This window comes from Mytilus trossulus, chromosome 7 (genome assembly GCF_036588685.1).
Source record: "Mytilus trossulus isolate FHL-02 chromosome 7, PNRI_Mtr1.1.1.hap1, whole genome shotgun sequence".
NCBI classification, from domain to species: domain Eukaryota; kingdom Metazoa; phylum Mollusca; class Bivalvia; order Mytilida; family Mytilidae; genus Mytilus; species Mytilus trossulus.
This window is the reverse complement of record NC_086379.1, coordinates 28,289,812-28,303,966: the sequence shown is the minus strand read 5'-3', so window position 1 is coordinate 28,303,966 and position 14,155 is coordinate 28,289,812. Positions and strand designations below refer to the sequence as shown.

The 14,155-nt window shown below is 31.2% G+C and overlaps 1 protein-coding gene across 1 annotated transcript; it reads right to left on the bottom strand.

The window, feature by feature from the left end:
* Positions 1-264: 264 nt before the first annotated feature.
* Positions 265-12,192, bottom strand: LOC134724876 (uncharacterized). The gene is made up of 6 exons (XM_063588184.1): positions 12,075-12,192; positions 9,600-9,689; positions 5,297-5,479; positions 3,344-3,445; positions 1,138-1,288; positions 265-459 (listed from the first exon to the last, which is right to left on the bottom strand). The coding sequence occupies exons 2-6, from the start codon at positions 9,675-9,677 to the stop codon at positions 305-307; spliced, it is 669 nt and encodes a 222-aa protein (XP_063444254.1). The 5' UTR covers positions 9,678-9,689; positions 12,075-12,192; the 3' UTR covers positions 265-304.
* Positions 12,193-14,155: the final 1,963 nt, after the last annotated feature.

Here is a 14,155-nt window from a genome sequence, read left to right as displayed (position 1 = left end):
CACAGGACTTCTATCAACTGTTACAGACGTCATGTCATCAATATTAGACACGGCTGAATATGTGTTTGTTAGCGTAACCTTGATATGTAATCATTTTGAGTGAGCCAATTACCTCTATGGTAAATAAAAAATAAATATGATATGGATTTTTCAATAGCGCACACTGTATCAACCAGCAACCAATAAGATTCCTCGAGCAGAGTTGAATGAGTTGTATTGGTGTCTCATGTTGATGTGTGCGTAATATTAAAAAGCTAAATGATATTCGTTATCAATCAGATGTAATTATATTTGTTGATAGTATTTACATGGAAAACAGTACAATTTGAGAGACGCTTAACATGATCAATATTGACGTGAAAGGTTTTATCACCGCCACACCTCCAGCAAGATCCTGTGTTGACTGAAAGTCCACCAATACATTAGTTTTGTCGGTAAATGTATGCTGATTTTTGGTTCCTGAAATCAAAAAAAAAGTATCAAATTAACATTGTTTTAATACATTATGACCTGGTGTAGAGTAGAAAGATTATAATTGAGCAGGAATAAAATGAAGTGAAAAGCTCAGGAAATTTGTTTTAACGAGTACATCATCAGAACAAAGACAAAAATGTCAAAATATCAAACCACTATTGTGGTTCCGTGATGGCTGCTTGCTAAGAGTGCAAAATGAATGGGTTCAACATCCAGAAAAGAAACATAAACTGAAGTTGAAAACTTTTCCGTTAAGCACACGACATTATAAATGTAATAAGAACAACGCCTAATTGGTTGGTCAAGATTACAATAATGTGTCAGGGTAGGCAAACTGTTATCTTGTTAACTAGTATGTAAAAACCCGGTGCAGCTTGTCACTCTAGTTTAAACAGGGTTCATATTCTACTCGAACTGAAACATTATCCTCTTCAATCTACATTTAATGTAGCGCTGCTTGGATGTAAAACAGCCACTCTTCATCCATCACGAAAAGAAAAATCCCTCCATCCATAAAATAAACCTACTCTTTGTCTTCTAAAAATGTATTACTTTGACGCCTCTGAATTAAAACATGCAGAAAATAAAAATAGTGAGAACGGGCGTCCTTTATTTTTCTAGTATTTAAAGAAACGAAGTATAAACAGAGACATAGTAACTCACCTCCTGAGACTGTCCCTTTTGCAAACAGTATATAGTAGTCAGTAGTAAGGTCAAAAACCTCAGGATCAGCGTTCGTGTTGCTTCTTGTCAACTCACATGTCATAATGTTGTTGGTAAAATCTGCCGATAAACCTGACAAACCAAGTGTTGGCTGAAATAAGACGGACACAAAGCCATCGTTGAGATTTTTTTTAAAGAAATATCAGTTTAACTTCGTACTTTAATTTGCCTTTTAAAATTTTTTTTATTCGAGCGTCACTGTTGAGTCTATTGTAGACGAAACGCGTGTTTGACATAAATAAAGGCAACAGTAGTTTACCGCTGTTCAAAACTCGTAAATCGATGGACAAAAACTAAATCGGGGTAACAAAATAAAACTGAGGGAAACGCATTAAATATAAGAAGAGAACAACGACACAACATTAAGATGTAACGGACTAAGCATTAGACAAAATCAGATGAGAATAACATCAAAACCAAATACATGAATTTGGGATAGATAAGTACCGTGACACGTCTTATAGTAATGTGAATTCACACTCAAACGAACGAAACAACGGAAACATAACGTTAAAATTTACACACACAGAAACGAACTATAATATAACAATGGCCATGCTCCTGACTTGTTACAGGACATTTATAAAGAAAAAAAATGGTGGGTTGAACCTTGTTTTGTGGCATGCCAAATCTCCCTTTTTAATGGCAATGTTGAATATAACATTACAATGACAACATAACCTTACAGGACTTCAATACAAGTAAATAGGAGAACATATGAGCCAAAGACAACAAATAAATAATTGCTTACAAACGGCACCAGGTTTAAATTCAATACACCAGACTCGCGCCTCGTTTACACAAGATTTACCAGTGACGCCCAGATATGAAAGGTCGAAAGTAAAAAAAAAAGTACAAAGTTGTACAGCACTGGGGATCAAAAGTTCTAAAAGGTTGTGCCAAATACAGCTAGGGGTTTCTGCTTGGGATAAGAACATTCTTATTATTTAGAACAATTTAAGTGTAAAATTTTAGTCCTGGTTTCTATAATGAGTTTAATTATTAACATCATATTTATTTAAGTTACAGTTTTCAATGAACAAATGACAACATTACCTATCTTTTCATATTGATGTACTAGTATAAGTTCCCATATTTCTTTTATAATCTCTTAAACAAAAAATAAACAAATATTTTAATCGTTCTAAAACGTATTTAGCATGTAGTCTCGCTTTAGTGTTTGGTTTAGCAGTATCCTATTGTTTTTGCCATTTTCAGGTCCAATCTTACGAGTTATAGAAGTCAATTTGCATGTTTATGGATATACATGTAAGACGCACACATAATAATTGCAATTTTATTTTCTTGAACAAGTTCTAGAAATTTCAAACATTTGATATCGAGCACGACAGTGATTAATATCAATTGATTTACAACACGTCGGAATCACAAGCTTGGTACCAAGATTTTTATTAACTCTAACATTGATTCTTTGGAATGTATATATGTGGTTTGGAGCATCATTCTTTTTGTTTAAAATACACATATTGTTATTGATAAAGTTTTTGACGAAATCGATTATTAGCTGTAATAATTGCAGTGTTTGATTAATAATATTGCTACTTAACTTCGCACTTTATTTGTTTTTTTAACATTTCTTTATTTGAGCGTCACTGATAAAGCTTTTGTAGTCGAAACGAGCGTTTGGCATGAATAAAAAAATCAATCCTGGTATCTATGATGAGTTAATATACATATATGACTGAAAATGTACTCTGTCTGTCTATAAAAATCCGTTCGATGAATTTGACTTTACCAGCAGTTTATGTTGCAAAATATGTCATATCAGTAACAGAAAATATACCTTTTTTCACATAATCATCATTGTCATTTGCATCGAAATAGGCAATATGTTACTTAATGTTAAATCATGACAAATCATTTGTTTTGAATATATTTTGGGGGTTGTAATTAATTTTAAAAGACCCATATTAATATACATGGTTACCTATTTTGGTATGATTATCAACTTACATTATGATATATAGTATTTGAAGTCTGGCTACCAGTTAGCTGACCTAGCTAAATAAAGATTAAAAAAGGCCATGCCACCTCAAATCTATAACAATAGAGCATTCATTAATACTTTGATGGCAAATTGAGGCATTTCTGTTTTTGTAAAATTAAGAATTCTATAGAATCTTACATTTGATACAGCCGAATTTGCATTTCCTGATGCAGCATTATAAGAATTCTCTGGAGCCAACGAACCACTTGTCATAAGGCATGCTGACACACTGGCATTTTGCTACAACCAATAATAATTACATTATTTTAACGATGCACTTTAGGGATCGAAGTATTAGCTAAATCATAGAAAAATGTGAAATGAGATTTACTTAAGAAAAAAGACAACATTGAGAATTAAACAAATTTGATTAAAAAGGAGCTTTAACAGTTTTTATATCAGCTAGAAAACAATAGAAAATTGATAAGCAAATAAAATGCTATAGTTTTTTTTATTTATTATGATCGACTCGTATGACTTTGAGACGATTGAACCCATATTTTGACTATTTTACCAATTATGTCTGTTTTGTTCACGCATCGTTGTAAATATAACGGAATGTAATGCGACTGTCATACAAAAGAGAGGTTTAGCGCTGTAAAACCAGGTTCAATCTGCCGTTTTCTACATTTGAAAATGGCTGTAAGAATATGACAGTTGTTGTCTATTCGTTTGGTGTGTTTTATCATTTGAATTCAGAATTTACTTTTTTTTAACCTGGTTTTACGGCTATGGATCAACGTCACAAAAAGTTTAATATGATTTATGTGGTACACTTTTGAATTTTAAGGATTTTTGCTCCTCCATTTTAGATTTATTTTGCCAGATTTTCGAAATCCTCTGGTTTTATCCCTGTATTGTCATTAAAAAATATTTCCCACAAACCCCTACTTTTCTCTTCATAATTTTATTGCATACATTTAAAAAGCCATATTTTTTAAATTTTATAAAATTCTTGTCATTTTATGATAGTTTTTGAAACAAATTAGGTGTCAATGTTGAATATATGAATAATCTAGAGAGAAATTTTTAATGGCTCATATCTTGAAAACGAGCACGCGGACCCTCCATTTTGTTCTGCGTTTTACGTTTCTTTATTTATATACTTTCAATTCATAATGTTATTTTTTAACAGACTTAGCAAACATCCTTAAGTGACGTTTTGTTATCAAAGGTTAATTTCTAAAAAATAAAATAGATCTGTTTTATAAATAGACACGTACAAGAATATCAAATTGGAACAGAGTTTTTACATGTTGTAAAGGTATTATATTATTTATTTTCTAACCATTACAAGAATATTGTAATGGTTTCACTGGTCGTAGTACCTAACCATGTCGGTTTATTTCTGATAGAAATATTTTGTGCAAACAAAACACTCATATGCTATAGTTGCTTTTAAATATTATCTGAACTTTTACATACACATAAAAAAAATGATAATAACTGTAATATAAGACAAGACCAGATAAGACCAATCAGTTTTTCAAACACCATACATAAATCTGCCATTATCTTCTAGACATAGGATCATTAAAAAGGTGTTTTCAACATAACTATAAGCAACCTCTTTAGAAACAGTGATTTAATACATAGTTCAATTCAATTGATATGTTGGGGAATTTTGTCAGAACTTACCACATTTTTTGAGTGCATTAAGTTTGTTATTGCTTTGGTACAATTTGACTCAATTTGTGTACAGGTGTATATCACAATTTAAATAGTTTTATTCCAAAAATGCACGTCACAGTTCATGGCAAATTGCCCCCTCTCCCAAAAAAACCAATTGGATACTTCAACATATTCTTTGAAAATGTGTTGTTGAAATTTAAAAAAAATGCTTTTCAGAGAAGAGAATCTTCTCGGTTTATGGCGATTAGATATCAAACAGTACTTTTTTGAAGTTTTAGGCACAATGAATGACAAATCTGTGATTTAAAGTTTTGATTTTAGCCCTCATCTTGCTGTACGTAAACAGATGTTAAAGATTCTACACTTTACACAAATATGTTGCCTGAAAACATTAGGCCAAGAGCAACGAGTACTGATGTTCATTACAAATCAAACTTATCATTAAGTATCATATATTACCATCGATGCTGATGTTGATATTCCAAAACCTGCCCATTGATCAGCACTAGACGATAACGAGGCTTTCATCTTAAAAGAAACACCGGAACCGGAAGACATCCAAGTCAGTAAGAAGGAGCAACCTCCATCACAGTCTCCAAAGCATCCATGTGTCCCACCACAGGTGCTGTCTTTAGAAAAACCCTACACAAAACGAGACAGACACAAATTTATATTTGTCAGTTGTCTGAAAAAATATTAGTGTACATTGCTTGACGTACTGTTGAATTAAAAGGTTTGGTTGGTATATATGGCGGGACTTTATCAAAATATCGAATCTGAATCTGCATTGAAAATATGTTTTTTTATGATTTCTAGAAGATATTTCCTCGAAACTTTCCGAAGATTTATGTAAATGATTGTTTGTTTTCTTCTATTATATATGTGAACAAAACAAACCCAAACATCATCATGTTATAGAAATTTACGTGAATGTATGTTGTCCTTATCCAAAGTAATAAAAAATAAGTTTGTTATAAAGTTGGATCTTCTCTAATTCTAAGCTGAATCATCCTTGTTCTGACTTTTTTTTTTTATTATTTAACGACTGGTTTGTTTGATATCAGTTCTTCATTGGCAAAATCTAATCATGATGTCAAAATTTCCTGCTTTCCTCTAAATTTCCTATTGTGACGTCTCGAAAAAGAAAAAAACGACCATGAACGATGACGTTACTTTGAAATAAAAGAACACTTTTTGCAATCATTGGAAAAAGAAGGACACAGTTTGTTTCCATATTGTCTTAAATTAATTACATGTGTTACCACTAAATATCGTGCAATACGATATGTCTCATCTCTCGATAAATAATTGTGATTTATTAAACATTCGTTGTTTTGATATGTCGTGAAACAAAATTTAAGTCCTTTTGCAACTTAATGAAAAATGAAGTTAGAAAATTGGAATATTAGTTTCGACATACTTTCTGTATCTATGATACAGCCCGTAACAGAGTAGTGATCGAATTCGAGTTTCTTTACCGTCAGAATAAGTTACGTTGTCGACAAACTTATTTCAGAAGTGACATAATTTAATTTTGTTCATCGACAAAATATTTCATGTCAAACGTGTAAGTTTCATTGTTTAAGTCGAAGGTTTTTTTTAACACAGTAAAACATTTTTTATAATCAACCTCTGTCATTGGCATTTTCGTTTTAACGGTAAAGGATCAAATACGGGATCTCCGAAATTTCTATCATTTGTTACTAGGTAAACATTATTCAATTGAACATTTGTCTTTATATATAAAAAGAAGATGTGGTAGGATTGCCAATGAGACAACTATCAACAAAAGACCAAAACGACATAGACATTAACAACTATAGGTCACCGTACGGCCTTCAACAATGAGCTTTGTTCATGACATATTATGAAATACAAAGGAGTTGAAATGATCAAATACTTTCGAACTGACGGACACAAAAATACATAATCTAGAATGTGTGTTCTGTCATAAACAATGGCTTCGTCGTGCGAATACAAATGTATCCTTTAACATTTGAAATGTTGAAGACAAAATTGCTCTATTTCTTAAGTTATTGACGAATATTTGAAATTTAAACCTCTATAAGATGTGATGTACGGCATTTCATTTTATCATTGGTAATGACCCATACCTGACAAAGAAGAAATATTCATAATTCTCAGAAGGTTTTCGTAAATATTGTTAGATACCACTAATCGTTCCAACAATCAAGACAACAGAGACAAACAGGGGAAAAAATATGAAAATTCAAAGATATGACTTAAGTGTTAGCATGTTCAGGGAGACGGCACTCAATTTACAAAAACATAATTGATGTTTTAAGGAACTGAAGAGGTATCCACAGGTTTTCAACAAAGGTAGAATTCAAAACCTTGAATATGAAAGCCTCGAAATCCATGATACTTTTTCTATGCGGTAGTTATATCACAAAATACAATCATGTACACGACATATAATACATGTATATTTATATATTGGGAATTTATTTTTGTTTCCAAACAGAATTATAAGGTTGTGTATGAGTGCCTCCGTTCACTGCACAATTGTAAATTGACTTCCTACAGACCAGCAAAAATAATTGCACAAGTTCACGTAGTCATAAAAAAGTCGTATAATTTACGTTATCGAACAAAAAACAGAAATACGGAATATTATATGTGAATGGTTAGGAAATCCGTTTCCCCTACATGTTTTAAAAGTCAAAGAAAAATGTTTTCCCTGATACAAACGTTTTAAGAACCAGCTTTGTGTAACCTATAGACAAATTCAACTGTATATAAGAAAGTTAATTTGTTTACTCCGATTTGAAATTATCTTTTTTTAGTAATTGAGAACTTATGTTGTTCATGGGCAATAGGTGAAATGTTGCATGATCCCTCAAAATGACAGAAAGCGCAGTTTTCCGGACGTTTTTCATTTGTACACTGCTAAAACCTGTCAGGTCCTGGCCATGGTATATTTTGGAGAATTTTTTTTTTACTGATCTTTACTAAAAAAATATTCTCTGTGTGTGCCATTGCAAGAAATAGTTTTGCTCGTTATTTTGTCAAATTAGAAAAAATTCTCAACACAATTTTCCCGTTTAAACTGTACTAGAAAATAGTTTGGCATGTGAAACGGACGAAGACATATTCTAACAGATTTACAAATACCAGTCCTTTTGTGTATACATATGAGAAAACATTTCAAAGTTATTGATTGAATTCAAATCCATCACGCATACGGTACACATTGTAGTCCGAAAAAATAAAGGACTTCATTCCTATCAAACACCTTTTTAATTGTTTACCAGTATATTTCTTTTAGTTTTGGGAAAAATTGTAAAGTAAATAATACTATCAAGACGTCCTTCCATAAATCTTTTCTGTTCTGACTTTGGAGAAATGACTACTTTTCGCCCAATCGAAACGGTGCATGGACATTATTTGTTTCATATCATTAGAATTATTTTCAATATTATCGGTAGTAAAATTGATTATCGCCACATGAAAGTTTGTCAATCTTTTTAACGTTAAAGTACCAATAGTTCGGTAACTACTCAATTAAGTTTGTCGATAACGTAGCTAATTTTGACGGTAAAGAAACATCAATTCTATCACTTCTCTGTTACGGGCTGTAGATCTTGAATTCTTCTTACGAATGATTTCGTACAAAAGCATACAGCCAAACTTTTCAAGATTGAAAGTATAAACGATGATATTTAACGAAAAAATTAACAAAACATAAAACAATTTGATAACGTTCATGATGATATACTTTTTTTTACCATTGTCGGATATGAGGGGAGATGAGAGTGTATTCTTCTCCATTTGATTGCAATTTTTTTTTAATGTCATGTTTTCCCCTCGATATATTCATACATGTCTAGAAATAAGAATATGTAACCTAGCTTCGCTCGGCGCTACATCTAAAATTAATCTGTAATTGCCCCATCTCCTAAAACATGTAAACGACTTAAAAAAAAGGTTGGCGATAATTATAATGTCTCAACATTATAACTGATGACCAAAATATTTCAAAAAATTTCAGCACATTAATAAACTCATCATATACTCTAGGATTCAAAATTTATGTTTACGCCTGACGCGCGTTTAGTCTACAAAAGACTAATCAGTGATGATCGAATCAAAAATTGTTAAAAGGCTAAAGAAAGTAAGAAGTTGAAGAGAATTTAGGACCAAACATTCCTCAAAGTTTTGCCAAATACATCTAGGGTAATCTATATAGTTATCAAAAGTAACAGGATTATAATTTTATACGCCAGACGCGCGTTTCGTCTGCATAAGACTCATCAGTGACGCTCAGATCAAAATAGTTAAAAAGCCAAATAAATACAAAGTTGAAGAGCATTGAGGATCCAAAATTCCAAAAAGTTGTGTCAAATATGGCTACGGTAATCTACTCCTGGGGTAAGAAAATCCTTAGTTTTTCGAAAAATTCAAAGTTTTGTAAACAGAAAATTTATAAAAATTACCATATAATTGATATTCATGTCAACACCGACAGCAATCTATACCTGAGGTAGAAAAGCCTTAGTATTAAAAAAAATCAAATGTATGTTAACAGTTAATTTATAATTATGAACATATCAATAATTTGACGTGTTTTTTTGTTTCTTTGTTATAAAAATAATTACATCTAGTAAGATATAATATCGCTCATCTTGAGCTACAACACAAATAAACGCGATCAACAGTGGGTTTTTTATGGACTAAAGATTTGAAAACTAAATAACCTATATTCTAACAAAGCGTAAACTATAACTGATTATTTACTTACATTTACAAGATTGACAGTAATGAGCAAACATAATAAACATTTTACAAGGACAGCAGAAGTTGTTTTGATTGCTGTCATAATGACTTCTATCTAAAATAAACAAGGTTTCATTCAAATAATGTAATTGTCACTAGTTAATTAAATAAAAGTCGGTCAGATCGATCATACACATTTTTAAATAACTTGAATTTTTTTTTTGTTAAGATATAAAAACAGTAAACATACAAGTTCTTATGAAATTTTAGTCAAAGGTAGAAACAAACATTAAATTAAACATTGTAGACTAAAGATTGTTATTAACAATTGAAAACATAAATATTATACAATATTTGTCAAACAATTGGAGAAATGTTGTTCATACAAAACAGAAAGAGGAAAAGATACTACAAGGAAAATGACAACTAAAGATCTTAGAGAAGATATAATAGATATGCAAATAAATGAAATAGACGAATAGACAAATAATGTATGTTGTAAAACCCTTTGACCAGGGCAATTCTAAAGTATTCGTCGCAATATTGATCTAATACATAATTTGAACGTTGTTTTTCTCCTGACAAAAAGATAAAAAGACCGTTGCCTAGAAAAAATCTTTAATAGGATTATGATAAATACAGCACAGCAGATTAATAAAAAAAACAGCAACACGAATTCCTTTAGACAATCGGACTGATTTAAGATGTTTCAGAACTGTAAGCAATCTCTTTGCTACGCATTGGCCAGTGCAGTAAAAATTTGTGATAAAACTCATTAACCACTCCAGGTTTATGATTTATAACGCAAGACGCGCTTTTTTTTAAACCCGAGTTTTTTTCTAATGTTGTAAGGATGGGTATTTACATGAGAAGCAATATCTGCCATTCCTTTCAGACCACCTGAGATTAAACCAAGTTTTGATTGGGTTCGTGTTGCGCAGTCTTTAACTTTCTATGTTGCATTTTTTGAACAGTTGTTTGTCTTTATTTTTTTTCGTTTGCCATGGTATTGTCAGTTTCTTTTTTACTAAGTTTGAATGACTATTGATATATTTTGCTTCTCTCATATCAGCGAGTGAAAGACAACGCTATTGTGGTTACAATCTAGATATTCCATAATGGTCTACCAAACAACGATGGATTACGAAAGAATATGTTTGTCAGATGTTAAGGTCTTTAAAATTGAATGAAAAATTTCAAAAGATCAAGATGAAAGTGGTAGAAAATATACAAATGTACACATATGTACCATAGATAATCCTTATATAATAGGACGACTGAAAAATCGGTATAATCGGGATTTATATATTGCAGTACCGCTGCATGTGGACTGGCACTTCCAATAAATTATAGCAGACGAGAAAAAAACAGTCCTTCTGTATTGACATGATTTTTCTGCAAATCGTCTGTAGATAATAATAGTTATCAAAGGTACCAGAAATATAATTAAGAACGCCAGACGCGGGTTACGTCTACATAAGACTTATCAGTGACGCTCTTATCCAAAATATTTTTAAAGCCAAACAAGTACAAAGTTTAATAGAATTGAGGATCCAAAATCCCATAATTATGAAAGAGGGACCAAAGATACCAAAGGGACAGTCAAACTCGTAAATCTAAAACAAACTGACAACGCCATGGCTAAAAATGAAAAAAGACAAACAATAGTACACATGACACAACATAGAAAACTAAAGAATAAACAACACGAACCCCACCAAAAACTAGGGGTGATCTCAGGTGCTCCGGAAGGGTAAGCAGATCCTGCTCCACATGCGGCACCCGTCGTGTTGCTTATGTGATTACAAATCCGGTAAAAAGTCTAATTTGGTAGGTCAAATTCATGAAAGGGAAGGGGATTGTAGTTACGATGTAAGGAACATATCCGATATCATTTGTGAAACGGTTATTCCATAACGGTCAACCAACTCGTTTGAAACTATGACTGCAAACATATCTACCAAAATTTTGAACATTTTGTTTAATGTTTTTCGTTTACTGATTTATTGGACATCATTGTGTGTATAATTTAGTAAAATTTCTTAATGTCTTTTCAATGAATTTTTTCGTTCAATTTCTTTTCATCCGTAAAAATTCCATTGTTATAATATCTAATGCCTAACTGATAATGATAATAATTTCAAAGAAAAACAACGGTCTTCTTATTGTTAAAATGTAACAGAACATTTTGTTACTGTACCTGTATCGCTTTTGAATTAATTTGAAGTATGACATTTTTTGTCTAGTTAATATATTTTATTTCATTAGCAAACACGTTGTAGCATATCTTTGACTTAATTATGAGGTAATAACATTGCATACAAATGATGTGAACTTGCTGTGTGTTTAAAATAATGAAGAGCAATTAATTTTTTGAGTGAAATTATGTTCTGCATATCAGGCAGGGTTATTTGCAAAAAGTATTGAAACATTTAATCACGCCAAAGCCTCGTCTCCGCATTGCTTTAAAGTCAATGCTGGTTGTTAATAAGTGACTTACCTTAATTTGTTAACGTTAATTCTTTAAACAGTTTAAGGATGCATGTACGAGCTCACCAAAAGATACAGGTGAATGATTGTTTGAATAAATTTCTTATTTCTTAAATACCATGGTTTTCAGTTCATTGATTTTTTAAACGCCAAAAACAAACTTCCATTTTATTTATATTTAGCAAAACTAATAATAGTTCTTACGGAAAAGATTGATCGACTTCAGAAAAAAAATGATTCCATTATATTAGCTTGCGCGTGCGTTAGTATTGAACAGTTTGTTCTGATAATCTATGTTTATAATATTAAAAATACAAAACATGCATATGATACGGTCGATAATCATCATTAACCTATATTTAAATTTTATAAATCTAACAAAGACTGGTGTGTATGCATAGGTAAATCAAAGTTCCAGATCTGGCTGAACACTTCAATGAAAAAATCAATACATATGGTTTTATCTTCATGTGAAGCAGATTTGTGGACTCAAAATTCATTTTAGATTGTCTCGTAAAAAAATCCAGCATTTTTCATAATTAATTAACATGATATGTTGTAAAATTCAAAAATACCTTTTGGATTTAACAGCAATACTAAGTAAACCATGTTTGCTTGAATAAGTATCTGAAAGTATGCAATTATGCTCAAATCTTGTGCCTAGACGTATGACATACCATATATATTGTTTTTGATATAGTTTTAAAAATATCTTTTCCCTTATGAAAAAATAAATTATTGCACTTTAAGCATTGTACATGTTGTGTTGCTTTGTAACGATTTATGTGATCTGAAATATTTTCTATTGCACGAATGAAACAGTTTCTGAAATAATTTTCCTCGTTTATGCTAGACGTGTAACAGGTTAATGTATTCAATGTATAAAATGAGAATTTTCGTATTCCAATTTAATTTACAAAATGACTCAGTGATCAGATCGACAGGTCGACAGTTTGCCTTATCGAAACAAACGGTCCTTAAGTACACCGTCTAGTTTAACTATAACTCACATTGAAAATAATTGATTGGCAATTCGGTTTAACTTATTTAAAATCCTCTTTTTATTGTTAATGGCTAAATCATCTAATGATTTCAGCAAACTAATTTATAAAGGTAAACAGGATAGGATGGATATGTACCGGAACAAATATCGCATGAAACACAAGAAAATGTTAATCTCAATCCGACACAAAAGGAATCAAGTTTTGATGTTTTTTTCACACTGACATCCCCCTCCCAAAAATATAGTTATTTTTATATTGCTTTTTAAGATTATATTTATTAGTGAAATGGAAATTAGCATATCCCGATAAAATGGCAACGATCTTCCATCCAGCCTTTTTACGATGTTTATATTTCGTTATTTTAGATTTTTTAACTTTTGTATCCATTTCTGTATTTGGTGCAAGATCGAGGTAAATATAGAAATAAGAAGATATGGCATGATTGATAATGAGACAATTCTGCACCAGAGACGAAATGACAACGAAGTTACGATACGGCCTTCAACAATGACAAAACCCCTATTACATAGTCACTTTTTAAAGACCCCAAAATGACACATGAAAAACAGTTCATAAGAGAAAGAACTAACAGTCTGAATAATATACAAAAAATGAACGAAAAACAATTATAATATTCAGCAAACAACTGAATTACAAGCTCCTTAATTGGAACAGCCATTAAGAGAATGTTGCGGGGTAGGCATGTTTGAAGGCGCTGACCCTTTCCATACCTTAGCAATGCAAAAATGTAGGTATCGACACATTGTAGTCATGTTTTTGTGTGTTTGTATAGCAATACTATTTAGTTTGGTATGCACTTACTGATATCACAATTTTTATTTTAATAAAACACAATATTCAAATGTATACTCATAGTTTTGAATTTGTAACCTTTTAGAAAAAGTTTATTTTAAGTATCGGTGAATATACCCGGATCGTATTTGTAATTATTGTATACATTTATGCATTTTGAATATTATATCGCAATCATTTCAATTTTGCCACCTCTTTTATTCGTATTGAAAAAAATCGATGGATTTGTGTTTTTAGCTCAATCAAAATCAAATTAAACACATTTTTGAAAGAT

What these genes read in the sequence shown, in the direction of transcription:
- LOC134724876 (XM_063588184.1), bottom strand. Translation starts at nt 9,677, where the DNA reads ATGACAGCAATCAAAACAACTTCTGCTGTCCTTGTAAAATGTTTATTA. An exon ending in TTACTGTCAATCTTGTAAAT is followed by an intron (nt 5,480 to 9,599) that starts GTAAGTAAATAA and finishes CGTTTTGTGTAG; the next exon opens with GGTTTTTCTAAAGACAGCAC. An exon ending in CAAATTCGGCTGTATCAAAT is followed by an intron (nt 1,289 to 3,343) that starts GTAAGATTCTAT and finishes GTCTTATTTCAG; the next exon opens with CCAACACTTGGTTTGTCAGG.